Here is a 27,704-nt window from a genome sequence, read left to right on the forward strand (position 1 = left end):
CAAAGCCGGTTAGCATTTTGTGCCTGCAGCGTAATTAATTAATTATGCTTATCAACATTGGCTAATGCAGCTCGTATAGGAATGAATCAGTTGGCAATTTAAATAGGGCTCCACCATTCCGACTCAACCTTGAGTTATTTCTCTCTGTCCACTGGGGCTCACTCTGGAATCTCTGCGCTTCTGTAACGAAAACTCGCACTTTTCGCAGAAGCAGCTTATCTTTTCAATTAAAGGGTCCAGCAATCGAGCACAAATGGGATCTTTTAGCACCTCGTTGGGTCGTATTTGCCCGATCTGATTTGAGGAGCAAACCCAGCTGCTTGGCGGTTTTCTCCCATCGCAGGGAGTGGATGTGGAGTTGGTCAAATACGATCAATGACGTGCGAATTACGGGCAATAGTCCACATATAGAAACTATACATTTGTCTTCTGGGGAACGCGTATAAAGAACACTTGAAATGTACTAACTTGTAATTGTTCTACGCAGTGATTATTAATTAATTGTTGCGAAGAATACTTTATCGTATTGAGGATTACCACCCTGGTTATCTTTTCTTATTGTATGATACCACTCTTTATATGAATTATTTTTGTAATCATATAGATATCTTATTTAACGTATATGTATCATAAATAATATTGATTCTTTATTGGATCATTAAACCTTTTCAATTTATTTGTTAATTCATTTCATACATTTTACTCTGAAACTATAGACCTCCGATGATCGTGAAGTGCGCTTTTTGCGAGAATCAATAACACTGAGTTTTAAAGGATATTAAAAACCTTTATATAAGACCGGATTTAAAAACTTCAAAAAGAATTACTTACAGTGCACGGCTTTCGGTGTCGGAGAAGATTCCCATTCCCATATCCAGCGCAAAGCACTTGTTATCAACACTATCATTGTCCCCGGCGATCCGAAGCCCCTGGCACCGGCTATCTCCATCTCCGCGCTCTCTTGAGCTTTCTCCGCTCTTCGCAGTCGCCAAATCCGAATCGATCTGGGGAGACTACAAGCAAAATGTGGAGCGTGAGCAATAAAAGACAAAAAAAAAACGAGGCGATAACTCAATTCTGATCGTCAAGTGTCAAGCGGTTTGAGTTGCACTTACATGGCTCTCCCATCTTGAGTTCCCTTCGATTCGACTCCCTAGTCAATTTGCAGGTATTCCGCATGCACAGTGGGCCACAAGATCCTTTCCGCAAAGAATATTTCCAGGTTTCAAAAATCTGCAATATAATATTGGTAACAATTTTAAATAAAAGTGAACTAGTGTTTTGCTAGGAATTCAAGTAAGGATTATCGTGTTGATTGTAAGATCTTCGATTGTAAGTTCTTTGTATGTTATGATCTCAAGGGATCATAAAAGTGATTATATTCTAGGTACCTCAAAATCAAATTCTTTTTACCCATCCATGCCGATCGACGGGGGTTCTTCATTATTGACAATGGCATTGACAGTGACTACTTTCCACGATGACAGAATCAGGTGGTTAAAGCGGTTAAGCCCCAAGATCAAGGTGGGATGATGGTGGGTAGTAACGTGCTACCAGGTGATTGTTTTGGTGGCTCGGTGGTTCAGTGGGTGGGTGTGGATCGGACTATTGGGGTGGCTCGTCAGCCGTTTGACGATTTAAGTTTGTGCTCGCCTAGTGCCCGCCGTAAAGCACTAAAATCCGTAGACAAATTATTTACGTTGGTTGCGATTGTGGTCGCTTCGGCTGTTTCTTTTTATTTATTTATTTATTTTCCTTTGACAACGCACGTTTAGGTGTGTGTTTTTTGTGGGCTTGACGGTTCGTCGGTGGGCGTGGCAGTGGCGATGGCGATGGTGGTGGCGCCGTGGGTGGGTTGTTTTGCGCCCACTTTGGGTGGGGAATCTGGCCCATGCTCCGTATATTCTAAAAAAGGTCGCTGGCCAAGCTGATCAGCGAAAACAGAGCACACAGTGGGTCGGGAAAAGTGATGCTCGCATCCAAACTACCCAATAGCGATAAGAAATAGAGTCTCTTTAATCCATACATTTTTCTTTTGGGGAATCGAAGCAATGCAACTACGATTTAGGAAGTTCTCAGAAAATTATAAATTCCAGGACTCTATTCTTAGCTTAAACCAATAAGATATAATAAACGCATTCCTGAAAATCAATTTTGCAATAAAGATTACTTTAACAACAAATGCCCAATGAGAGCAACTGTAGATAACTTACTATATTGGCTTGAATAAAATCAAGTTTTTTACGTTAATTAAATGGGCATGTCAGGGCTGAATTTTATAGCTTACAGGAAATGTTATTGAAATGTTATCGATTGCAAAAAATATTTCCACTGTATGATTTATAGTGTAAGATCTGGAGATGTGTGGTTCAATCCTGGCGCCGATTTGCTCCACTGTACTAACCCCATATTCCGTTGGTTACTACACAGTATCTCTTTTTTGCGACGATCGATTTTGGAAGGGTGGGGGGTTTTGGGTGGAGGGTGTAGGTTGGGGGCAGGCGGTTAGTGGGCTGAGCACTGCTGGCGAATTTCGTAGTTGCCGTTCGTCGATCGGCATTTCAACTTGATTTAGTTTAGTTCAGTTGTGTTTAGTTTAGTTAGTTCAGGGTTGGGGGTGGGGCTCCCCCACCCGCACACTCGAAAAAAAAGACACTCACACACCTCTTTGAGTGATTCCGAACTGTCTTCTTCTTGTTTTGGGAGCGAAGAGCTCAAAGTGAGTGAGCACTGGATTAGAGATCACACGTACAGTGTACACAAAGCCATGCAAACCTATAAGTGAACTCACCGATCGGCAGTTAAAGGAGCTGGTTAAATTTTATTAATGCCGCGTTCGTTTGCCGTGTGGCTTGAGCTTTTCCGCTCTGGATTATATTTTTATTTAATTTCCGCACTTTGAGAGCTCGTTTTTTGTTAAGATTCGCTGAAGTGTAGAAACGTAACGGTGAAGCTCCTTCCGCTCTTTGCATCTGCTCTAACGGCTTCTCTCACTCCTGGCGGGAAAACGGGAAGAGAGAAGGCGACTTTAAAGCTCGGCTGGAAATAGTCAAAAACGAAACGGAAAAGCGAAAAAGAAACCGAAACAGAAATAGCGGTTAGCGGGCAGCGACGTCGACGCCTACGCCTTCGCCGACAGAGACTGGAAACCGACGTGAGCTTGGAGCAGCGTTCCATTTAAATCAGAACGGTTACGGGAATCGAGAAGCGACGGAGCGACGTCACCGCCGCCGATCGTCACCGTTAACAAAAAGTGTCAACCTCGCAGTGGCAGTGCCTCAATTCAGCGTGCACCGCTTAACGGTAACGGTCCTGCGACGCGATCGCTCAGTCTTCCAGTGTTTCGCGATTCCCTTCAAGCTATTTCGTTCAAAAAAAAAAAAAAAGAAATTCGAAGAAGCTGCACACAACACAGCGAAAGGCGAAAGCCAACGGTTCCTGCGAGTGTTTATTTTTTTTTAACAATTTTTGATCGTGGGTATCCTGAAAGTGAAGCATAAAACTTAAGCGGATCGGAACGGCAAACGGCAAAATTGCAAACAAACAAAAACATTTATAAATAAGGAATTCGAAATCAGTGCACTGGTAAAAACACACATTATCGCCCTCCCCTCCAAATCTCTTCGATCTTCGATCCGTGTGTCATTATTTTTTGGTGTTGTTCTCGTGGTCACCTTGCACGGCGTTATCTGAGTGGGCCACGAAGAGAAAAGCAAGAAAAGCAAGAGTGCGATCCATTGCACGCCCGGAATCGAAACGATTACATATAGTGCACAGGTTAGAGTTCTTCTGGGCCCAATCTGAACGATCGGATTCGCATGTGCGCTCCACTTCAGACGCGTTGTCTACACACGCGAAAAAAATCCATGTACCTCTTTTCAAAAACGGTTTATGAGACTTTGTATAAATTGCAAAACATAAGTTCGAATCCACATCCCAAGCCCCTACCACTGTGTTCGTCACACAAGAACCTTTAACAAGATTAATCTTAAAAATGCTTAAATAAATATCATAAATTGTAGAAGAATATACTTGGAAGAAAGGCAAGATGGTGGCATCGAGTGAGTTTTTTTAGAGTGTTTCGACACAATCCGGTAAATCAATCAGTGCCGCACCTACGAAACGGTATCTGTAGTATGAATGCATTTAATTAACGAAATTGTTTCACAGTGCAAAAGTGTTTGCTTAACTGTTGTTACCATATGCAAAAACGTTTACTTACATACGTACACCCGCACGAATGTACCGTTAGCCGTAAGCGCAAATAGCGGCAACCAGTTATCTGTTATCGATCAGTCGATTGGCAGAGGGCTCAAGAAGTCTTGCGATTGCACTTAGGCCAACGTCATCCATCATGGGGCATTTGGTTATAAGCAAATATGGCCCAGATTATATATACATAGATTCCCTCGGTTCGTCAATCAGTTCAGTTAGTTGGTAACTCAGTTAACGGTTGCTGGATAGTGGCCAATCAGCAATACATGTGACAGACAGACTTACAGTCGATCTTCCATAATGGAAGAATAATGGGGAATGATACTATTAGATACTATTATCAGTAAAATATTATCCAAATGAAATGTAATGCTTAAAAACGAAAACATAAACAATTATCCAACGTTTGCAAACATGAAAGGATTCACAATAGCATTATTATAATTCCTGATTTCCATGATAAAAGTTAGGAACCCTATCCAATCTTTTATCCACTTATGGACGCATGACTGTCGTTTTTAATTGCCGTGTATAGCTCGGGGCTCTGATCACAATAACTTAGTCTTATCACAAGAAGGAAAACCAGAAGCACCAACTAAGACGATGACGAGACCGACGGAGGAAACGCGACATTGATAGATCGCAATTCAATTAATCATCGTGCCAAGCCGGCTTGTAAAACAATGTCATCATTAGCACCCAATAGGCTCATCAGGCCCGCCTGGTATTTCCGCCCAGATTTTTCAGACTCCGGACACAATGCTTGCGATTCTTGTTCCTTTTTTGCCCCCGAGATTTTCCCTTTCCTCTTGCTCATTGGAGAGCTGAAAATTGAAAAACAAAAAAAAATATGAAAGAAAAGCACAGCACGGCTTTTGACGCTTGACGACTTTTGCGATTATTTACTAAACGTGTTCATTTTGCAGTTGCTGCTATTTATTATTGATTATACGACTATTTAGCGTCGGTATATGTAAATATTTTGTTATTTATTAATTTTGTTCCACATAATATACGACCGTAGTCCGTACGACTTCCCCGCCGATTCTGCACGTAACACGGGCTACTCAGTTCCCAGTTCCCAGTTCTCAGATCTCGGTTCTCTGGGGATGCACGTGAGGATCAACTGATCGCCGGATCGTGACCCTGATCGTATAGTGATTTAGCAATCCTTCGACGATTTCTCCAAAAATACCCACCGATCACCATGAACTGCAGTACATACATATGTATGTGGGCTATCAATTAGTAAATGCTTTTATTGTCATATTAAATGTTCTGTTGTCTACACCACTTGACGTCAAACATTGACTGAATTCATTTACATGATCATCGACTGTTTATCAGGGTTTTATTTGGGTTCCACTTGGGTTCGATTTGATAAAGAGAGGCTCCATTTTATTGGCTTACGTCGTGTGTGGGTGTCTGCCAAATTTTCACAGGCCACTGAAAAGTTATGCGAAAGTGATCTCCCTAGTGCAATTCGATCATACACTATGATTTGGGATTAAAATGAACCCTCTAAATATTTGATATTTTATGACATAACGATCCTAATTTGCTGTTAACCCGATTATCAGTAATTTCCGCCAACTTTTTGGCAGAATTTTCCACTCCAAAAGAATTCCAGGGGCAAGCCCAAAAAAAAGAAAAAAAAGCGTTAAAAAGATCGTTTGGGAACACACAGCGTCATCGAAATGTTTGTTCGGAATAAATAAATACATAAAAAAGGAAACACAATAAATGAAAAGACTTCCATTGAACGGCGTCATCGCCAGCCAGTCAGTGCTCGAGGAACGAGCCCAATAGACGATCTTATTTTTATTGTTAACAAATTGTTGTAGTCGCCGTTGTTGCTGTGCTCGCATTCGATGTTTTTGGGTTTGTTGTAGCCAACATGCCGCGAAACAAACGCAAGACTACTCCACAGATAATTTAATAGAAATTATACAGTAAGAACGATAATAATAATTAAAACTGTTGCAGCACAAAACGCAGCGCAGAATCGCTATCAGCGATCACTTGACTTGAACAACGGGAATAAACAATTCGAATTGTCCCAATGTAATCAAGCGTGTAATGAGAAGACTTTACCGATACGAAGCGATAGCGAATCGGCGTTGACAATAGAACCCACAAAGGTACTAAAAACCAACTAACTGAAGAGAACCGACCGGGAATCAAGAAGTTCGATTAGTTGATTCACGTGAATTGGCGGGGGATTCCGCGCGCGTCAAGTCCACAGAAACTACCCCAACATGAACTCATTAGGGCGAACAGGCAGCGATCTTTATCTTTATGATATGGCAAGAGCCACAAATCTGCACCACGGCTGATGATGACTTAAGCGGCCCCCGATCGTTTATCTTTATGATATTGTAAGAACTTTCACCATCAATTGCCAATTACCAACCAATCAGCAACACATATCTTTATGGTGGCTTAAGCGCTGCAGTATCAAAACAGTAGTACATCCCAAAATAGTTGTCAGGTCTGACAGTTGTCAAGATCTTTATGGCGTCTCCAAGAACTCTAATCATTGACCATAATGAGTAGCGTTCTCGCCAAACGTTTGACACCTGATGATTCGAGTTTGCAGTTGGGTACGCGGCTTGTCAACCCGCTGTGTTTTGCATTCGCGATCGCTAATTGGCAGCCAAGTGCGGTCGATCCACATGGCGAGTTGTGGGTTGACACAACCCCAGCCCCCAGCCCTCCATAACCCTGACCCCCGCGATGCCCAGACATTCGCACACACTATGTATACTCTCGCAGATAAGAGACCCAAGATGGGGACCTGAACTGCTGGGAGGGCAACGTCTGCGACGGTCGCTAATCGTTAGCGGACTACTTTGCACCGCGAGAAATCGTGGAAAATTAGCGGTAATGCCCTGTTCTGCCCGGCGATATGATTAGAAGTGTCAATAGGTGTAAGACTCGCAGCGATGACGTCGCCACACTGGCAATGGCAACTCCACAAGCGATCCAACGATGACGATCGTCGGCTAAGGAGGCCACTTTCATACGGGCTGCGCGTGGTTTTGGCCAAGGAATTCGGTCAGGGAATAGGTCAACTGCAACGACCAAGGCGGTACCGTACACCAGCGCCCCAATGACTTAAACTATGCTCGTATAATAGAAATTTAGATGGGATTTTGCTACCATGCTGGTACTTTATTTGAGTGTATATTTCAGCCAGTACAAGATGATTGACACATACTGTGTAGATGGACTGTCTTTGGGATGGACTGGCTTCAAACGCATAAGACCGCCACTTTGGGCGGAGGGCATGGAGCCGTGTAGTCCGGTATCTCTGCTCTCCCCTATCATGCACATATAGACAACAAGTATAGCGAGTGGTCAGCACTCGAGCAATCGCAATCAAGCCTCGATTAGCGGCGATACAACCATAAATAACGACAGACAACAAGAGCAACACAATCACACCGCAACCCCCCTGAAAAGCAAAAAAAACACTGATCCGCTGATATTCCAACTCGAAAACTACTGCCCATTCCGATCCGCTTGCGATTCCTCGTTGCCAAACTGGAATCTTTAGCTGCATTCGCTGTCCTTTCAGGTAGTGCGACAATCCGCCGAGCATGTCGCCGAATCGATGGATCCTGCTGCTCATCTTCTACATATCCTACCTGATGTTCGGGGCGGCAATCTATTACCATATTGAGCACGGCGAGGAGAAGATAACGCGCGGCGAGCAGCGCAAGGCCCAAATTGCAATCAACGGTGGGTGAGCTTCCAAAGAATCGATCAGTATATCAGTATTCACTGTTCCCATATCCACTAGTCATAAGTAGCCGCGTGATCCGATCCGGACGATCCATGAGCATGTGATCCCGCCGCCGAACCCAACTAAATGGTCGCCCACGACTCTGGTAGAAAGTCTAGACCCACGTCGGCTTTTTTGAAGCTTTGACACCCACTTGTTGAGGTTTCTCGGCGCGTGGATCACTTTCACAGTTTAGCTTGCAGGTATCTAGAGATCCTAAACAAGAACACTTCAATTGCTGAATTCTAGGTATTTATAGTAACAATGCGATCTAAGCAGTTGAAACTTTGATAGTTTCCAAAATATTACAATTAGTTCAGTCGTAAACTCTGGATGGCAAACAACTAATCGAGAGTATATAGTGCAAAAGACGTAGGTTCAAAAATCCCCACTTAAAGATACACGTATGTATGTATACCCAATGCTATCTGGATTCGTCTTTTTTTTGGCAAAACGTGCGTAAATGTTGGACCAAAGTGCGAGGTTTACGACTCGTCAAGTCTGGGCAATCAGGGCTGTTTGCCTTATAGACAAGGCGACCACTATATTCGGATACATCGATCTGTGTAGATGCGAGTATATCTACTCGGGGTGTGAGAGCGATTATATCTACGCTAAATCGAGCTAGGTCGGCAGTCGCGGATGTATTTATTTTAATGCCTCCTCAATTGCAATAAATCCGAATTTAAATAGCACATCAAATGTGTTAATTATGCAAATAAATAACCCATAAACGCTCTAATTAGTAACCATCGACCCAAGACGTGTGTGGATTGAATCCACACGGATTGAATCGAACCAGACTCTTAACTGATACACGATCGCCAATGATCGCACAGCTCAACTCTGGTCAACCTAGGTCACTCGGAATGAGTCAGGGGTTCGATTGTCAATCGGGGGTTACGGGATAGACCCAGTTAATTCCCTAGATTCCCATATCACTTGCTGTCTCCACATTCGGCATGCATATGTAAGCAGGCAAAGCCACTGGACAAAGTCACCATAATCACTCCTCCGACTTCGACCAAAGCGAAACAGCACTTCAATTGGCTATGGGCAATGGGCTATGACCACAACCGTGCGCCGATGACTTTCAAGTGTCCACAAAGACGATGAGATTAGGTGTGAGCTGTTGACACCTGATAAGGTGACCGGCCAAATGAGGCGGCCAAGGGATCTTCTACAAGAATTCCCAGGAATGTGAGTGATCAGTGATTTGGAATGTGGGGTATATTGCTTCAAAGTTTCGCATAGAAGATATAATTAATTTCCTAAGTTGAGCATTGATCACTGATTTTGGCTATCATTGAATAAATTAACAACTTGATGCACTTTGCAGTGAAGCTTATTATAGCACAGCTTAATATGAAGGGAATTAAAATGAATAATTGATTTAAGTTCTTAGATTTTGTATTCGCAAAGGCCATGATATTATAAACCGACGAGTAAACTTAAAAACAGGAAGTGAGAATTATGGACATCAAATATTTAGTATGGGGTATTAGAGGGGCTTCCAGTAGATATAATAAAAATTGGAAAAAGTGACTATTTTTTCTTGTATTTGCGAATATTTCGATCTGAAGCAGAGATCCTATCGTAGGGCCCTATATACATCCACTGACCTCGACCTCAGATGGCTTGATGCACTGCCAGCGGAGCTGCCGCCTCGTTTTGGACAGCTTTAATTAAATTAATTTATCAATTTGTTTGCCACAAACTTTTCCGGGCCGCACTCAATCACCGAGATAATCAGTGTAATCCAGAGAGGCGAGTCGAGAGGACTTGCAAGAATTCGAGATAATGATCGACTTCTATGAACAAATTGCCCGCAATCAAGACTCCCAGTGGACCCACAAAGGCGATTAAATTGTGCCCGCTCGTCAGTGTGTCTGTGTGGCATGCCACTATATGACGGACATATAGTTGTTGATGTGGTTGCTGTTAATCTCTGAATTGCCCCCAATTGTGTCCCGTTGTGATCAGAGATGAGCGATGCAAGATGCGAGCTGAAATGAGATGAGCTGACACCAGATGACTGCAAGTCCCTTTGTTGGTGGCCATTTGCCTCCAGACTCCGGACACATTTATTGAATTATGCAATTCGTTAAAAGATTACGGGCGTACCTCAAAAATGGTTGGCATTTGCACAAGGCTCGGGTTTATTGAATGATTGCAGTCGCATTCAGACAATCTGCCGATTAGAATTCTCTCGAGACTCTAGTCCGATAAACTTGGCCATAAAGGTTACACAGCCGATCATGAGAACCTCCACTGACAGGTGTATGCACTTGGTTCTGATAACGAAAAAAGCTGGAGGATCACTAGTGATTAGAGAGCATCCGATCCGGTTAGAACGGTTCTACACATCAATCAAGCTGGGAATTAATCAATTAGCATAACAGCCATTCAATAGACTGGTCATTCAATAGTTTAATCATTCAAAGACCGAAAACAAGTGATAGATTAAGACCAAACTTGATAATCTCTATCTGTTCATAGATTGTGCAATCATTTCTGATTCAGTTATATCAGAGCTGATTGATAATCGCAATACTTGAAGATTGTATATTGGTGTCTTAAAAACAAGCTAGGGGGTTTCGTGGCTCAATTTCAATTGATTACTTCCCACAATAGTATTACAACCAGTTAGTATTATCACTTCAGAATCATTGCATTAAAAGCATTGCGAAAATGTCTCGTCATTTAATTAATTCCCAGAAGCCAAATCCGATCGAAAAGCTCTACTTTACTGACCTACAGCAAGATCGCTAAACTCATTTTCCGGCCACGATCTCAATTTGTTTGCCTGATAAATATCTTTCAATGAAACCGACTGTGGTCGTTCATCCAGCGCATTTCAATTACCCGGAGCAACGTCGTCCGGGTCAGGTCATGATCGTGGTGATCGCTAATGGAGATCCAAGCACTGAGAGAAAAGCAATGTTATGCAAGGTTTAAAAGTTTGCTCGGTTTCAGAAGGCTTCATAAAGATAGTAGTATATTATTAGCGATCTTTATAGCACAGTTTTCAGCAGCTTCGATTCTCCGGGCAATTGTTTCAAGTGTAAAATATAGCACGATGGGGTAAGTCCGGAGGGTCAGCCACTCAGTGACGATCAGCGATCTCCGTGTTCGTAACGGGTTTCTTTTGTGCCCATTGTTTGCCATCGAGAAGCGGAAGGTTAGCGCTCGGCGGCACATTCACTTCCGGATCGGATTCGGTTGGACACGTGAACCACAATGGCGGGGATCAATTAAAGTTGATTTGATTTCACGCTCAATGGGGCATGAAAGTGCACTGATTTCATACTATCCCTTCATTCATTTCGATGCAGAGTATCTGCTGGAAGAGCTGGGGGACAAGAACACGACCACGCAGGATGAGATTCTCGAGCGGATTTCGGCTTACTGTGACAAGCCGGTTACCCTGCCGCCCACATATGATGATACGCCCTTCACGTGGACCTTCTACCATGCCTTCTTCTTCGCCTTCACCGTCTGCTCCACGGTGGGATATGGGAACATATCGCCCACCACCTTCGCCGGACGGATGATCATGATAGTGTACTCGGTGATTGGCATCCCCGTCAATGGAATCCTCTTTGCCGGCCTGGGCGAATACTTTGGACGCACGGTGAGTGCGGTACTATAACACAAGATGTTACCACAAATTATATGAATTCGTTTCCCTATTCCAGTTTGAAGCGATCTACCGACGTTACAAAAAGTACAAGATGTCCACGGACATGCACTATGTGCCGCCGCAACTGGGATTGATCACCACGGTGGTGATTGCCCTGATTCCGGGAATAGCTCTCTTCCTGCTGCTGCCCTCGTGGGTGTTCACCTACTTCGAGAACTGGCCCTATTCCATCTCGCTGTATTACAGCTATGTGACCACCACAACGATCGGATTTGGCGACTATGTGCCCACATTTGGAAGCAACCAGGTGAGTTGGCTTAAAGTCCTAATAGGAGACACCCAATATGACACCATATCTTGGATTTGCCAATAGCCCAAGGAGTTCGGCGGCTGGTTCGTGGTGTATCAGATCTTTGTGATCGTGTGGTTCATCTTCTCCCTGGGATACCTGGTGATGATCATGACATTTATTACTCGGTAAGCTTTGGGCTGCATCAAAATCCATCGCATGTCCTACGTTTCGTGTCTTCTGCATGATCTAACCACCCAACAATAATCAAAACCATTTAACATTCGCACACTTGGCATGAACAGAGGCCTCCAGAGCAAGAAGCTGGCTTACCTGGAGCAGCAGCTGTCCTCCAACCTGAAGGCCACCCAAAATCGCATCTGGTCTGGTGTCACCAAAGATGTGGGCTACCTCCGGCGAATGCTCAACGAGCTCTACATCCTCAAAGTGAAGGTAAACGATTCCCGCCATCCATGGACATCTCACAAATGGGCTAGCACTCCGAGTTCCCAAATGGGATTGCACTTTATCTGTCTAGGGATCGCAATAACCTGGGTGTTTTCAACTTAGAGTTAATGCATTCCATACTTTATAATACAATATAATAATTAATACAGGGTAATATAAGCAAATTCCGATATCTACAAATTTGACCATAAGAATAAGGGATTTTTAACCAACAAGTGTTTACGATTAACATATTAGTTATGAAACGTTTGGCTTGATAAACAACATTGCTAACCAGTTCTATTTAAAAACGAAACACGTAATATAATTATTAATGATTACGATATACCTACTGGGCAAACCATATGTAAACAATATTAACTATATCAAATATTGCACTTGTGTCCAATTGTCCACCTACAAGAGGGCAACTAACCATGGCTCTTGCAGAGAAATTCTCGCTGGGAGTACCTTCAATGTTTCGTGTCCGACTAAGCGGTATCCTCGTATCCACTTTCCAATTAGCCAGTACTCTAGAGGTAACCAAAAATCTTACATAGTCGCCGTTCTCCGTTCTAGTTTTGTCGAAAGGGAAATAGAAAGAAGCCGAAGAATAAGGCTAAGACTGAGCAGAAAGAGAAGAGCAGCCGATGTAAGTAATAACCAGAGATTTCGAGTGGCCCACAACGAGTTCATATAGACAGTGCTAGCCCAAATCGGTCCGAGAATCGGATGATTACCAACTGCCCACGAAACAAAGGTCAAACACTAATCCAAACTGTTTCTTTACATGTACAACACCATATCAACACTGCACACTTTTTGGAACTGCAAATATGACTCCTAAACATGATCACACTTGGACACTTGGACTGGAAACCCAAACTCTTACTTGCTGCTTTTATCCGACTCCCACTCCCAATGACCATATATGAACTGCATCTGTTATATCCAATTAATCCTCTCAGCCTGTGTACACCGATGTAGATATCGCCTACACACTGCCACGATCCAATTCGTGTCCGGATCTGAGCATGTACCGCGTGGAGCCGGCTCCCATTCCCAGCCGGAAGAGGGCATTCTCCGTGTGCGCCGACTTGGTTGCCGCCCAAAGGGAGGCGGGCATGGTGCACGCCAACTCCGATACGGAGCTAAGCAAACTGGATCGCGAGAAGACGTTCGAGACGGCGGAGGCTTACCGCCAGACCACCGATTTGCTGGCCAAGGTGGTCAGCGCACTGGCGACGGTGAAACCGCCGCCGGCAGAGCAGGAGGATGCGGCGCTCTATGGTGGCTATCATGGCTTCTCCGATTCCCAGATCCTGGCCAGCGAGTGGTCGTTCTCGACGGTCAACGAGTTCACATCACCACGGCGTCCAAGGGCACGTGCCTGCTCCGATTTCAACCTGGAGGCACCTCGCTGGCAGAGCGAGCGGCCACTTCGTTCGAGCCACAACGAATGGACTTGGAGCGGCGACAACCAGCAGATACAGGAGGCATTCAACCAACGCTACAAGGGCCAGCAGCGGGCCAACGGAGCAGCCAACTCGACCATGGTCCATCTGGAGCCGGATGCCTTGGAGGAGCAGCTGAAGAAGCAATCACCGGGCGCCGGTCGCGTCAAGAAGTTCTCCATGCCGGATGGCCTGCGTCGCCTGTTTCCCTTTCAGAAGAAGCGTCCCTCGCAGGATCTGGAGCGCAAGTTGTCCGTGCTGTCGGTACCCGAGGGTATCATCTCGCAGCAAGCCAGATCTCCGTTGGACTACTACAACAACACGGTCACGGCGGCCTCCAGTCAATCCTATTTGCGCAACGGACGCGGTCCACCGCCGCCCTTCGAATCGAATGGCAGCTTGGCCAGCGGCGGCGGCGTCGGCGGCGGCGGGCTAACCAACATGGGCTTCCAGATGGAGGATGGAGCCACCCCGCCATCGGCATTGAGCGCAGGAGCCTATCAACGCAAGGCGGCTGCTGGAAAACGCCGACGCGAGAGCATCTACACCCAGAACCAAGCCCCATCCGCTCGTCGTGGCAGCATGTATCCGCCCACCGCGCACGCCTTGGCCCAGATGCAGATGCGCCGCGGCAGCTTGGCCACCAGTGGATCCGGATCGGCAGCAATGGCGGCAGTGGCCGCTCGTCGGGGCAGCCTCTTCCCGGCCACAGCATCGGCATCTTCGTTGGCCTCTGCTCCGCGTCGTAGCAGCATATTCTCGGTTACCTCCGAGAAGGATATGAATGTGCTGGAGCAGACGACCATAGCGGATCTGATTCGCGCGCTCGAGGTGGTGCACACCCATGCCGTACTTGATGAACAGCAACAGGCGGCAGCGGCTGGAGGAGCTGCAGCTGGAGGCGGATTATCGAAGGGTAGCCGCAAGCAGCGCAAGATGGGCAATGCTGGACTGGAGCCACCGCAGCTGCCGCCGATCCTGTCGCTCTTTGCTGGCGACCAGACGAGGTCCCTGCAGGCGGCAGCTGCCAATCGGTTGTACGCACGTCGCTCCACTATTGTGGGCATATCGCCCACTGGAGGAGCAGCCACCGGTCCGGCAGCCAGGTCACTATTGGAGCCGCCACCCAGCTACACTGAAAGAGCCGCAAATCAAAGCCAAATAACAGCTGGAAACTCGGTTTCCGGTCCATCGAATGTGCCGACTGTGCAGAGCAAGTTCCGTCGCCGCTTCAGCGTGAGACCAACTGCTCTGCAGATTCCACCGGGTCAGGCACCGCCACCAGGTGCCAGTTTGATGGAGCAGTCTTCGCAGTCGGCGCTCCAGCGACGCCTCTCGCTACGACCCTCGCCACTGGCCCGCGAACTGTCGCCCGCCTCGCCGCCCGGCGGAAGTGGAAGTGGAGGCGCATTGCCTGCGGGGGCCACCGAGGAGTCCGGCGGAACGTCCGCTCAACGGCTGCTACCCTTGCCTGTCGGAACGAGACCCAGCACCAGCAGCACCCACTCGCCGCTCTCGAGGATCGTGCAGATCTCGCAGGCGCAGCGCAAGAGCAGCATGCCCAGCGCAGCGGCCACGGGATCGAGTGGAGCCCCCGGCGAGAAGTAGTTAATTTTGTTATCCGTAAGGTGTATTGCCAATTCGTATATGTCCACGTCCAGCGGTATTGCTTCGCCAATTTCACAGCATCTATCCCACATAGTCGATAAGGCTGCCAAAAGTCCTTAGTTGTTATGCTAATGTTATCCTTAACCTATTTACATACGTATATCCAGTTATCCTAGTTGTATGTATTTTTAGAATTATCTCCCTCCCTCTCTCTCTATTGTTATCCTGTATTTATACCCATCTGTATCTTTATCTCTATATATCTATACATATTCTTCTATGTTTATTGCTAAGAAGGCGCTTATATGAACAAAAGGATCGGCATGTTTTCAAGCATTCAGTTGGGACCGACAATGGATCTCGAATTGTATGTAGTTTCATTTAGCTCTTAGAGTGACTTCATCCCCAAAACATTCCATATGCTGTTATATAATAAAGATAATCTGCGAAAATGTATACATTTATCGGTTGATTTCATTGAAATAGTTATTTTTATAATTACTCATCCGCCATGTTGGTCTACGAGTAATGATAATAGTATAACCAAGCGAGCTGTTTATAATTTAAAGCAACATTCCATTTTTACTCAAGTGTTTTCAAAACAGCTTGGGTACATTTGTCATTTTCTAATAATGTGTTAACAATTCCAGTTCAAGTCGCGCGCTCACTTATCGCATTCTATCGATAGTTGCCCCCAGCGACCAATCGATACCACTGGCATTTGCCGTTCGCCGGCCAAGGTCACACTGCACCCGAATTGTTTTTGTTGTGGCTGCACTTATATATTGCTGGATATTTCCATATAAGTGCTCATTTTTTGTTGTTCCCGCAAGCGAATTTGTCGTATTCCCCGTTTAACTCCATCGACTCCCGGAGCAGAGTCCGCACATTGACAACGACGCAATTGTGATTTGGCAATGTTTTTGCTGACTCCACTACTGTGACCCATCGACGTGCAACAACAACAACTAACTACATAGCGGTAAAAATGCAGCAACTGCACTTTGCTCTGCTGGCGTCGCTGCTCCTGCTGCTGCTTCTTCCGGGGATTAGGAGCACTCCCACCGACCAGAAGGCCAACATTGTCCACTATCAGCCGGAGCAAGTGCATCTGGCCTTTGGAGGTGAGTGCAGCTTCCTCACTTTGCGCATTATGTAAATTGTCCACCCACACCGTTGCATTAGTGTTAGAATGCACTGGGAGTAATTGGTGCTTAGTAAATTCATATATATATCTATATATCATTTTACAAATCTCTCATATAGGAAAGCAAACCTGTTCTGTATTCAATTCTTATTTACATTGCCAAAAGCAACTTGTTCGCAGTCAGCCTTACATATTTAAAAATTATTTTATTTCTGTGTACATGATCCACAGATGGTTTTCACACTTTTGTTCTGAAAAACATTGTGCCTATACTGCGCAATTCCCGAGGGTCTTATCGAGTGATATCAATATTTATTTTCCAATCCCGCCCAGAATCGTTTGCTGCAATAAGTGATTTTCAGTGTTGACCCCTGTAAATGGGATGATCAATTACACATGCCGAAATATGTGCTTCTTCCCACCAAATCGAGTGTATTACATTGTAATATTTAATTGCAGTTGATATCTAAAACACTTAAGGTTATTATATTACAGTTTTTAGCTATAATCGAATGCATAAAAACGGCTTATCTTTTAGAGGCTCATAGAAATATTCCCATTGCTCTAAAAAGAAAATGTATTCCGCTGCTCTTATCAATAATTAATTCTGAATGTTTGAAAGCAGCAATAAATACAAGCACATTACCAAATTAAATCGCTGTATAATGCGATTTGCGAAAAAATGAACAATTAGAAACGGGAGCCGCTCGGCCCGCAGTTTCGTAATCGAGGTGACTCCCCGAAATTCACGTTAATCCGCCTTATCTGGCTTTCACTGTTGACTACGATAACATTGGCATTACAAACTTCATAGCCCTGAAATGCATTCGAAAGAGTGATAGACTTTGGCTCCCTGTGGGGCCCTAGTTACCGATAAGGTCGATCGTCATCCCAACGGCCATTTGGCTTTGTGTTCTAGTTTCTACTGGGTTGGCGATAAGGAGACGAAAACAAAAGAGCGTCGCTGCAAAGCAAAAGTAGCAGATTATTGGACAATAACATTTGGTCATGAATGACTCGACGACCCTGCTCCCGTTACAGATTCAAATTCAATTTGGCACAACCGATGCTAACGAGATTGAAGTTATGATTAAAGTAACCAAATCGCTGTTGTTTCAATCATGTTTAATTAGGCGAATCATTACCGTTCCAAATCTTGGAATTGAGTTGATTATTTATATACCATAAATCAGTTTATGACAAATCTAAATATAATTGGACGCCGGATGAGGGCAAATTGTTTATTTTCCTTTCATTTGAAACGCACCAAATTTGGACCAACGAAATTGCTCAAGTTTGTTTTTCTTTTCCTTCCTTCTTCCCCGTTTCTCGATATCCGCTTGTCGTCTGGACCAGAACGCACCGATAGCGAGATAGTCGTCACTTGGTCCACGCGCAGCCTGCCGCCGGATCAGGAAGTGGGTGCGTTCAGCGTGGTGGAGTACGGTCAACCGGTAGACGGACAGGTCAGGCTCACCCAACAGGCCCGGGGAACGGCCACTAAATTCGTGGACGGCGGTCACAAGCAGGCCACGCAGTTCATCCACAGGGTATGCCCGAGCACACAACCGATTCAAGTAGATCGATTTGTGGGAATGTGAGAGAAATGCAACCTATAAGTAATGATCCGGCTCGGAGGACCAATTTAAGAACCAATGAGCCAGGATGCATTGATCTCCATCTCTTGACATACAATCGTATCACCTTGACATCGTGTTGATGCACCAGAGACGGAGAGAGAAACTTATTGCTTACTTTGCTTAGGTGACGCTTAGGGACCTGAAGCCCAATGCCACGTACTCTTACCATTGCGGTAGCGATTTTGGCTGGTCGGCAATCTTCCAGTTTCGCACAGTGCCCTCCGCCGCCGTTGACTGGTCGCCCTCGCTGGCTATCTACGGGGATATGGGCAATGAGAATGCCCAATCCCTGGCCCGATTGCAGCAGGAGACGCAGCGCGGCATGTACGATGCCATCATCCATGTGGGTGACTTCGCCTACGACATGAACACGAAGAATGCGCGCGTGGGGGATGAGTTTATGCGGCAGATCGAAACAGTGGCTGCTTACCTGCCATACATGGTGGTTCCCGGCAATCACGAGGAGAAGTTGTGAGTAGCTAGCAGAGAGTAGGAGTCTTTTTGGTAGGAGCAGCATCTAATTGTTGGTGTTGCAGCAACTTCTCGAACTATCGTGCCCGCTTCAGCATGCCGGGAGGCACGGAGAACATGTTCTACAGCTTCGATCTGGGACCCGTGCACTTTGTGGGTATCAGCACGGAGGTCTACTACTTTCTCAACTACGGCTTAAAACCGCTGGTATTCCAGTTTTACTGGCTGCGTGAGGATCTGGCCAAGGCCAACCTGCCAGAGAATCGGAGCAAGCGCCCGTGGATCATCTTATACGGCCACCGACCCATGTACTGCAGCAACGAAAACGACAACGACTGCACCCACTCCGAGACGCTCACCCGTGTCGGCTGGCCCTTCGTTCACATGTTCGGATTGGAGCCACTGCTGTACGAGTTCGGCGTGGACGTGGCCATCTGGGCGCACGAGCACTCCTACGAGAGACTCTGGCCCATTTACGATTATGAGGTGCGCAATGGAACGCTGAAGGACTCACCGTACGAAGATCCTGGCGCTCCTGTGCACATCGTCACTGGTTCCGCCGGCTGCAAGGAGGGAAGAGAACCGTTCAAGGGCAAAATACCCGAGTGGAGCGCTTTCCACAGCCAGGACTACGGCTACACACGACTTAAGGCCCACAATCGCACACATATCCACTTCGAGCAGGTGTCGGACGACAAGGACGGCGCCATCATCGATGACTTTTGGTTGGTGAAATCTAAGCACGGAAGCTACCGAAAGTGAATCACATTCCTAACCTGAACCGAATCAATCCAAGCTAAAGGAGTCTCCAGGCATTACACGCATCAATAGCAACAGGCAGTATTAGTAGCGCACATTCGCCTCGACCTGATTCGATCACAAAGTATAGCAATAAGCGTTGCAAATTCCTTATATAATATATATTCCAAATATCCACACGCAGCCCGGAACAAACTACACTTTTATACATAGCCAATTTTACAAACGCAGCATTTACACACATGCAAGCGCTTTCGAACGCAGTGAACTTAAGCTGATAAGATCTAAAATAAGATAGAACTTCTTATCTTTATCGTATGTTACTAAATGTTCAACAACTGGTACTCGGACTCTGCTGTTTTAAGTAACGTTTTAATGTGTATGGGATGTATTTGATATACCGTACTTGTTAGGATCTATGTCTAAACACTAAGGACTATGTACCCTATCGGTTTTTAGCCTCTATAAGTACATGAACTCCGAGTACCGTATTATAGTCAGGCCAATCCGACTGTACACTGATTGTTGTTTAAATACCTAGTATCTTTACAATAAATGTCTTGAACTTATTGTACTTATTATTTTTGGGTACAAGTATTCAATAATATAAGAATGTGAAGAATGCCATTGACCGAATGGTTTGTCAATCCGTTGACAACTTTTGTTAACTACATCTTTTAAAAAAATTTTGTAAATATGTGATATGCCAAGTGTTAAGCTCGAAGTTAATCAGTGTGCTCCTGCAGAAACCGTGCTCGACATTGTCGTCACCTGGAACACGCGCGACAACACCAACGAATCCATCTGTGAGTTCGGCATCGATGGACTGCATCAACGAGTGAAGGCGGCGCATATGCCCACGAAATTCGTGGACGGCGGAGCCAAAAAGGCCACCCAGTACATTCATCGTGTGAGTAACGAAGCAGCAAGAGCTCTAAGCGATGGCATCTAATCCATTAACACATCCGATCGCAGGTGACGTTGTCCCACCTGAAACCGAACAACACCTATCTGTACCACTGTGGCAGTGAGTTGGGCTGGTCCGCCACCTATTGGTTTCGGACGCGATTCGAGCACGCCGACTGGTCACCCTCGTTGGCCATCTACGGAGATATGGGCGTGGTGAATGCGGCATCCCTTCCAGCGCTGCAGCGGGAAACGCAGAACGGACAGTACGACGCCATCATCCATGTGGGAGACTTCGCCTACGACATGGACTGGGAAAACGGAGAGGTAGGCGACGAGTTTATGCGCCAGGTGGAGACCATAGCCGCCTACTTGCCCTATATGGTGTGCGTGGGCAACCACGAGGAGAAGTAGTAAGTGCTGCACCAAAAACCAATTCCGATGATGATGACTGATACAGGGATTTTTCCCTTTCAACCCACAGCAACTTTTCGCACTACATCAATCGCTTCAGTATGCCGGGTGGATCGGATAACATGTTCTACAGCTTCGATCTGGGACCAGTGCACTTCATCGGTTTCAGCACTGAAGTCTACTATTTCACGCAGTTCGGAATCAAGCAGATCGTGATGCAGTACGACTGGCTGGAGCGGGATTTGATCGAGGCCAACAAGCCGGAAAACCGAAAGAAGCGCCCCTGGATTATCACCTACGGCCATCGACCCATGTACTGTAGCAATGACAACGGAGATGACTGTGCCAACCATGAGACCATCGTGCGGAAGGGTCTGCCCATGCTGGATTTCTTCGGCCTGGAGCCACTCTTCTATCAGTACGGCGTGGATGTGGAATTGTGGGCCCACGAGCACTGCTACGAGCGAATGTGGCCCATGTATAACTACACAGTGTTCAACGGATCGCTGGCCGAGCCGTATGTAAATCCCGGTGCACCAATTCACATCATTTCGGGAGCTGCCGGCAACCATGAGGGAAGGGAGCCCTTCTTCAAGCACATGCCTCCGTGGAGTGCCTTCCACAGCCAAGACTTTGGGTATCTCCGCCTGAAGGCCCACAACCGCACCCATCTGTATTTCGAGCAGGTGTCCGATGACAAGAAGGGCAAGGTCATCGATAGCTTCTGGGTGATCAAGGACAAGCATGGACCATACCAGTCTGATCTCAACTGAAAAACTTTGTGATATTTATCTCCTCGTATACTGAAGTATTTTAAATTCGGGCACAATTTCGAATGATTTATTTGCTGCAAACGGACCAAGACACTTTCATCCCTGATGAAACCTATATATCTTATGACTCTACATATATATTTTAACGAAATGTAATTGCAGTATACACTCCAATAAAACACTTGTGAGTGGCAATAATTGTGGACTTATGCAAGAAAGTCTTTCAAATAAAAGTAGCATTCTATTAAAATTCGCTTGAATATAACTTGGGATGTAGTCCAAGGGAGCTTTAAATAGGTTTAAGTGATCTGTAAAAGCGGAAATAATCGCAGCTGTCGAACTTTGTTGTAGACAACCTCCGTGATATTGTGGTGACATGGTCGACTCGAAGCTCCACCAACGCCTCGGTGGTTCAACTCACCCGGAACTATCTAAACGACGACCCGATAATGGTGAACGGCACCTGGCAGCGATTTGTGGATGGTGGAAAGAAGGCTCGCACTCAGTACATTCACAATGTGGAACTGAAGGACCTGGAGCCGGACACACAATACGAGTACACCTGCGGCAGTCCGCTGGGTTGGTCGGCGGTGTTCAACTTCAAGACGCCACCGGCGGGTGAGAAGTGGTCACCCTCATTGGCCATTTTCGGGGACATGGGCAACGAGAATGCCCAGTCGATGGGCCGATTGCAGCAGGACACGGAGCGAGGCATGTACGATGCCATCATCCATGTGGGCGACTTTGCCTACGACATGGACACCTCGAACGCGGCCGTGGGTGATGCTTTCATGCGCCAGATCGAGTCGGTGGCTGCCTATGTGCCCTACATGGTATGTCCGGGCAACCACGAGGAGAAGTAGTAAGTAGTTGCCGATTCTTATGTGTTTACTTTCCAAGCTAAACTATCTTTGTCCTATCACAGCAACTTCTCCAATTACCGCGCCCGCTTCAATATGCCCGGTGAAACGGACAGCTTGTGGTACAGCTTCAACTTGGGACCCGTGCACTTTGTCTCCTTCTCCACGGAGGTCTACTACTTCCTCAGCTACGGCTTCAAGTTGCTGACCAAGCAGTTCGAGTGGCTGGAACGCGACCTGGCCGAGGCAAATCTGCCCGAGAATCGGGCCAAGCGTCCGTGGATCATCACCTATGGTCACCGACCGATGTACTGCAGCGATGACAAGGAGTACGACTGCAACAGTGATCTGGAGACGTACATCCGCCAGGGCTTGCCCATGCTCAAATGGTTCGGCCTGGAGGATCTGTTCTTCAAGCACGGCGTCGATGTGGAGATCTTTGCGCATGAGCACTTCTACACGCGCCTTTGGCCCATTTACAACTATAAGGTGTACAATGGCAGTGCCGAGGCGCCATACACAAATCCCAAGGCTCCCATCCAGATCATAACGGGTTCCGCCGGCTGCAAGGAGGAGCGCGAACCCTTCTCCAAGGACTTGCCCTCCTGGAACGCCTACAATAGCAATGTAAATGATTCCCTTGCACCATATCCAAACGGAATACTCAATTCCTTTTCTTGTTATCTCTAGGATTATGGATACACCCGCTTGAAGGCGCACAACGGCACCCATCTTCACTTCGAGCAGGTGTCCGATGACCAGGACGGCGCCATCGTCGACTCCTTCTGGGTGATCAAGGACAAGCATGGCGCATATCCAGCTCCTCAATGAGATTATATACTTTCTAGCCAATTGACGGCTCTGAGTTTAATAGCATCTTTTAATAAAAATAAAGTTAGATAAAAATATCGATGAAAAAAAATAAATTCCACTAGCTTAGATCTTGAACGTTGGGTTGTGCGGCTGTCTAGTAGACGGTTCCCGAGATTCCGGAACCGTAATTATAGCCCGATCCGATGGGCGGCACTCCGCCCAGGGCGCCCAAGCCGCCGCCCACCACGCTGTTGCCGTAGTTGCTCGTGTAGTAGCTGGACGGATAGCCACCGGCACCGAAACGGGTGTTGTAGTACGGGTAACCCGTGCCGGTTCCAGCGCCCAGCCTGCTATTGTAGTAGGACAGGGCATAGGGATTCGAATTGTAGGAGCCGCCATACCCGCCCAGTCCCGATCCATAGCCACCCAGGGCTGAGCCATAGCCGCCCAGAGCGGATCCATAGCCACCGAGAGCGGATCCATAGCCTCCATAGCCGGCCACTGCAGCACCATCTGGGGATTGAGAAAGCATTGGTAACTAGAGGAGTCTCTGGCCAGACACGCGGAGTCTCTGCTCAAGCTCAAGCTCACCCTCACCTAATCCACCCAGAGCTCGCGAGCTGTACGGATTGTAGTAGCTGTCCACTCCAACGCCAACGCCACTGCCGTACGCTCCTCCGTAGCCGGCTGCCAGGCCAGAGCCATAGCCGCCGTATCCTGCGCCGTATCCTGCGCCGTATCCACCGCCATATCCTGCCCCGTAGCCCCCGTATCCGGCGCCGTATCCCGCTCCGTAGCCACCGTATCCACCAACATAGCGCTTCTCCTGCTTCTTATCCTGCAGCGGCGCATAGCTGCTGGCGGCGCTCACCTGATCCTCGACGGCCACCGCCTCCGGTGCCGATGCCGATGCCACCTGCTCCAGGTCAGACTCCGCCGCGTCCTGAGCCCAGGCACTCAGCACCAGACTGGTCGCTATCAGGATAAACTGCGAGAAGGTAAAAGGTCACCACATGGATCTTACTTTTCAATAAAATGTATGCTATCTTTTACATTTAACCGTTTCAAAAATATATTCAAAAATTTCAGAAAATATTTAAAAAAATGAAATTTTAAGAATCATATGTTTAACATTTGCCAATTAAAAAACTGTACGTTTCAGCTTTAAATTACTTTTAGTACAGTCACTTGCTTAAAAAAAAATTGTCAAGCACACTTGATGATTTAACAAAAAAAATTGCTTTAAAAACTGTGATTCACTTTGACGAACTGTTTTTCTAAATCATTTTTTGGCAAGAGGAAATTATAATCCACGAGAGATCCACGAGTCCTTACGAAGCACTTCATGTTGTGGCTGCCTGCTTGTGGTGTTCACTGCTCTCTGGTGGCTAACTGCTCCTCCAAGACTCCGTTGCGCACGCGCCGTTCGACACTTGTCTAATGATACCACACCGGGCCAGCAGTCGCTTTTATACCCGCCGAACCCACTTCCAATCCCAGCGAGCGCGGCCCGCGAAGTTGGACAGCTCTGCTGCATCCCAGAGATTCGGTTCGTGTTGCTTGCCACCTATGACGCATGCCACGAGCCACTGGTCGAATTGCATGGCGAAGGGTCTGGGCTCAGTCATCTAACATCTAGACTCCATACTATATACCTTGGATGACTGGGACTCGATAGTTCCTAGGATTAAACGAGCTTTACTTAACTAATCTATGGATCATCTCTGGTTTAAGTAACATTTTATGATTAATATTATTGCATATTATGATCACTTATTCATATTGAAAATAAATTCCATTTTCAGCTTTATTACGAGTCGTTCGATTGATCTACTTATGTGCCGGTTGGGCGTGATGGTGTGTGATCCACACATCATTATAAATATTCCCACGATCGGGGGATCAGGAGAAGCAATAGCAATGATGACAAATGCTAATTGAATCATTAACTTGACCCTGAAACAGCTAATTGGTCAACATAAAACGCGAGTCCAGCTGAAACGATTTAGTTAGATAAATATTGCGACTAGTACGTGACTCACTTCGTGAGCTCGATTTCGGATTGGGTTTTCACTTTCCAGGGCTCATTTCAGCCAACTGAAGTTGAACAAAACATTGAAGAGAAGAGCCAGGCGGATCTGTATGCTTGAATTTCGCCAACAAAGGTGGCAATTGTTAATTTCTTGAGGTGCCCACTTAGAGGCTTTTTGGCCAACTGCCTAAGTATCCCCATTCCACTCAATGGTGACGGATTTTCTAAAAACCTAACGGATTGGAGTCATCATTTCGATGGGTTGAATGGACTGAATGGGTGTGAAGAGTTGCACCAATCTTGGGGACCTTTTATATTTTTTATATTTTATATAAAATTGTATATTTTATTTCATTATCGTATAAACCTCTAAAAGAAGCCGCACTTTGGGTAGAAAGCTAAGAGTGTATAATCGAAAAAAGAATGAGATTTTGAAAATAATAATAATAATAATAATAGCAAAGTAGCATTTAAAAACATTATGATCTACATCCGAACTGTAAACTGTAGCTTGTATCTGTGCAGTTGGAGGTACGTGTGCCAATAGTATTGCGATACTTATCCACGGATATTTACAAAATATGTCAAAATAGTTGTCGATGTCGTGGTCGCAGATAGCTGCATAGTATATACGCTTGTCATACCGCCCCCATATGAGTGGGGCCACATTGTTCGACCCGGCGGGCATGTGAAAAGTGTTAACTGACTCCGACTGCCTAACTGACTGGATGTATGGATGGATGGATGGATGGATGGATGGATGGAGGGAGGCTCTGAGGCAAACGAAACTACTGCCGACTGCTATGACTTGACTTGGCCATGGGTGCACTGCGCCGATGGCCTGGGAGCTGCCCGCTCTCCACTGAGACAATGGTTCTTTAATGCCGAGGCCTAAAAGCCCATTACACGGGCAGCCCGTGAATCTCGCGGTAAGTGGTAGCCTCCATTTCTTAGCCAACGCGCACACGGGGCGTATGGGTAATCAAGAAAAAGCTGGCGAGCAGCAGCACGGCGAAAAACCAGGCTCACAACTTTCAGGCATTGGTCAGTTGTGAAATGTGGCGGCCAATTGGTATAGTAATTTACCAAATATATTCTGTTATTTTCCGAATTCTAAGAATATTCTGATGCATTATTATATTCAAGGGTTTTCTGTTTTATATCACTCAACGCAGGCTGTTCAAGTTGTGAGGTCGCATCCAACTGTTTTTCGCAGTGCGTCTGAAGGGAAGAACCAAATCCCAGATTAGACAGGTAACATTTTCCTGGGGCGTTGCCATGATTCGTTGTTCTAATTTGCAAAAGCAAATCACGCTCGACGGCGGCAGCAATCTTGCATCATTCATGCCAGTCGCACGCCCACCAATTATATTTACAAACGGATTTAATTATAATTGAACAGGTCGGTTAGCTGAGAGCTGAAAGCAGTAAAACTGAAAAACTGAAAACTAAAGCGATTCAAATGCAACCAAAACCGCAAGCAAGGTACATCGCGCAAATGAAGCTGAAAATTATGATGATACTAATGCTGATGATGGTGATGGTGATGATGATGATGATGACGATGATGATGGGAACTTTGGGGTGGCAGTGGGTCGAAGTGGGCTACTCCGCCGCAGAAACGCCAATCTCAGACCTGGAAACAATGGTGGCGACAACAAACACCCAACAAAGCACAACAAAACGAAACGAAACAAAACCATGGCCTTTTCCGCTGAACTTGCACTTTGCATAATTGCATATTACCATCGGCCAAGACCAAGAATACTTCACACGATTATCCATGTGCATTGTGCGAGTGGCCAACGCCAAGCCGAATCCCTCGCTAAGGCGGTGACCACCACCCCCATGGGTGGGATGCCCAAGCGCCGACCTTGGCATTAGTGCATGCCTACAAGGAACTTGGATGTTATGTAACCATAACCATAAGAGCTTGAGGAACACAGCACATCTTTCACAACTCATAAGATTCAAAATATCAGTATTCAATTACCATTGCATACTCTACAGGGCAGTTAGCAATTAGAATAGCACTAGTTATGCCATGTCAAGGCTGAGGATACTCTCGAAGTGAGTCATCCGCTATTGATTAGACGCGTCTCGTGAATAACTAGATTCGATGTCTCCAGCGATGAGTTCCAGTTCTCATTCTCTTCGATTGAATGCAAAACAACAATGAACAGCTCGAAGATGCATGACATATCCATAAATCTCCAGACGAGGCACACATAAATCGCTGCTGGAGAGACAATGCCATGGGCAAAAATATGGAGCCCCCGCCGAATCAACCCATTCAAAAAGGCACTTTCGGTTGGAATGCTGTAAAAAATATACATATACAAATATATACAGGACTGGGTCTCTATATATATCATGTATTCTCATGTATATATCAGTTTATTTAGTCTTCTTCAAAAGTTCTTTGGCGAGCTGCCCGCGGAGCTTC

General features: G+C 46.1%; 3 protein-coding genes and 1 long non-coding RNA gene across 12 annotated transcripts; 2 read left to right on the top strand and 2 right to left on the bottom strand.

Moving 5' to 3' along the window:
- Positions 1 to 643: 643 nt before the first annotated feature.
- LOC113564638 lies at positions 644 to 3,765 on the bottom strand. Of its 5 annotated transcripts, none has more exons than XR_003408168.1 (5): positions 3,675 to 3,765; positions 2,665 to 2,996; positions 1,116 to 1,233; positions 832 to 1,013; positions 644 to 761 (listed from the first exon to the last, which is right to left on the bottom strand). It is a non-coding gene; the product is annotated as an uncharacterized LOC113564638 (long non-coding RNA). The 5 variants fall into 5 exon arrangements; XR_003408170.1 differs by lacking the exon at positions 3,675 to 3,765 and having other exon boundaries at positions 2,665 to 2,730; positions 2,792 to 2,869; XR_003408167.1 differs by lacking the exon at positions 3,675 to 3,765 and having other exon boundaries at positions 2,792 to 2,870.
- Positions 3,001 to 15,899, top strand: LOC6551498 (open rectifier potassium channel protein 1). Its single transcript, XM_001977157.3, has 7 exons — positions 3,001 to 3,474; positions 7,796 to 7,959; positions 11,338 to 11,636; positions 11,701 to 11,952; positions 12,019 to 12,122; positions 12,240 to 12,387; positions 13,350 to 15,899. The coding sequence occupies exons 2-7, from the start codon at positions 7,818 to 7,820 to the stop codon at positions 15,441 to 15,443; spliced, it is 3,039 nt and encodes a 1,012-aa protein (XP_001977193.1). The 5' UTR covers positions 3,001 to 3,474; positions 7,796 to 7,817; the 3' UTR covers positions 15,444 to 15,899.
- Positions 15,900 to 16,144: 245 nt separating this feature from the next.
- On the top strand, positions 16,145 to 23,321 carry LOC6551499 (acid phosphatase type 7). 4 transcript variants are annotated; one of them, XM_015155546.2, is made up of 5 exons: positions 16,147 to 16,567; positions 20,207 to 20,370; positions 20,436 to 20,779; positions 22,479 to 23,040; positions 23,104 to 23,321. In XM_015155546.2, the coding sequence occupies exons 1-5, from the start codon at positions 16,432 to 16,434 to the stop codon at positions 23,242 to 23,244; spliced, it is 1,347 nt and encodes a 448-aa protein (XP_015011032.1). In that variant the 5' UTR covers positions 16,147 to 16,431; the 3' UTR covers positions 23,245 to 23,321. The 4 variants fall into 4 exon arrangements, with proteins under 4 accessions (XP_015011033.1, XP_015011032.1, XP_015011031.1 ...); XM_015155547.2 differs by lacking the exons at positions 20,207 to 20,370; positions 20,436 to 20,779; positions 22,479 to 23,040; positions 23,104 to 23,321 and adding exons at positions 17,947 to 18,140; positions 18,355 to 18,701; positions 18,767 to 20,030 and having other exon boundaries at positions 16,145 to 16,567; XM_015155545.2 differs by lacking the exons at positions 20,207 to 20,370; positions 20,436 to 20,779 and adding an exon at positions 21,905 to 22,415.
- Positions 23,252 to 24,675, bottom strand: LOC6551500 (keratin-associated protein 6-2). Of its 2 annotated transcripts, none has more exons than XM_001977159.3 (3): positions 24,562 to 24,675; positions 23,824 to 24,214; positions 23,252 to 23,739 (listed from the first exon to the last, which is right to left on the bottom strand). In XM_001977159.3, the coding sequence occupies exons 1-3, from the start codon at positions 24,571 to 24,573 to the stop codon at positions 23,381 to 23,383; spliced, it is 762 nt and encodes a 253-aa protein (XP_001977195.1). In that variant the 5' UTR covers positions 24,574 to 24,675; the 3' UTR covers positions 23,252 to 23,380. The 2 variants fall into 2 exon arrangements, with proteins under 2 accessions (XP_001977195.1, XP_015010881.1); XM_015155395.2 differs by having other exon boundaries at positions 23,818 to 24,214.
- Between the last annotated feature and the right edge of the window lie 3,029 nt (positions 24,676 to 27,704).

This window comes from Drosophila erecta, unplaced genomic scaffold, assembly GCF_003286155.1.
Source record: "Drosophila erecta strain 14021-0224.00,06,07 unplaced genomic scaffold, DereRS2 tig00000279-arrow-arrow-pilon, whole genome shotgun sequence".
Classification (NCBI taxonomy): Eukaryota; Metazoa; Arthropoda; class Insecta; order Diptera; family Drosophilidae; genus Drosophila; species Drosophila erecta.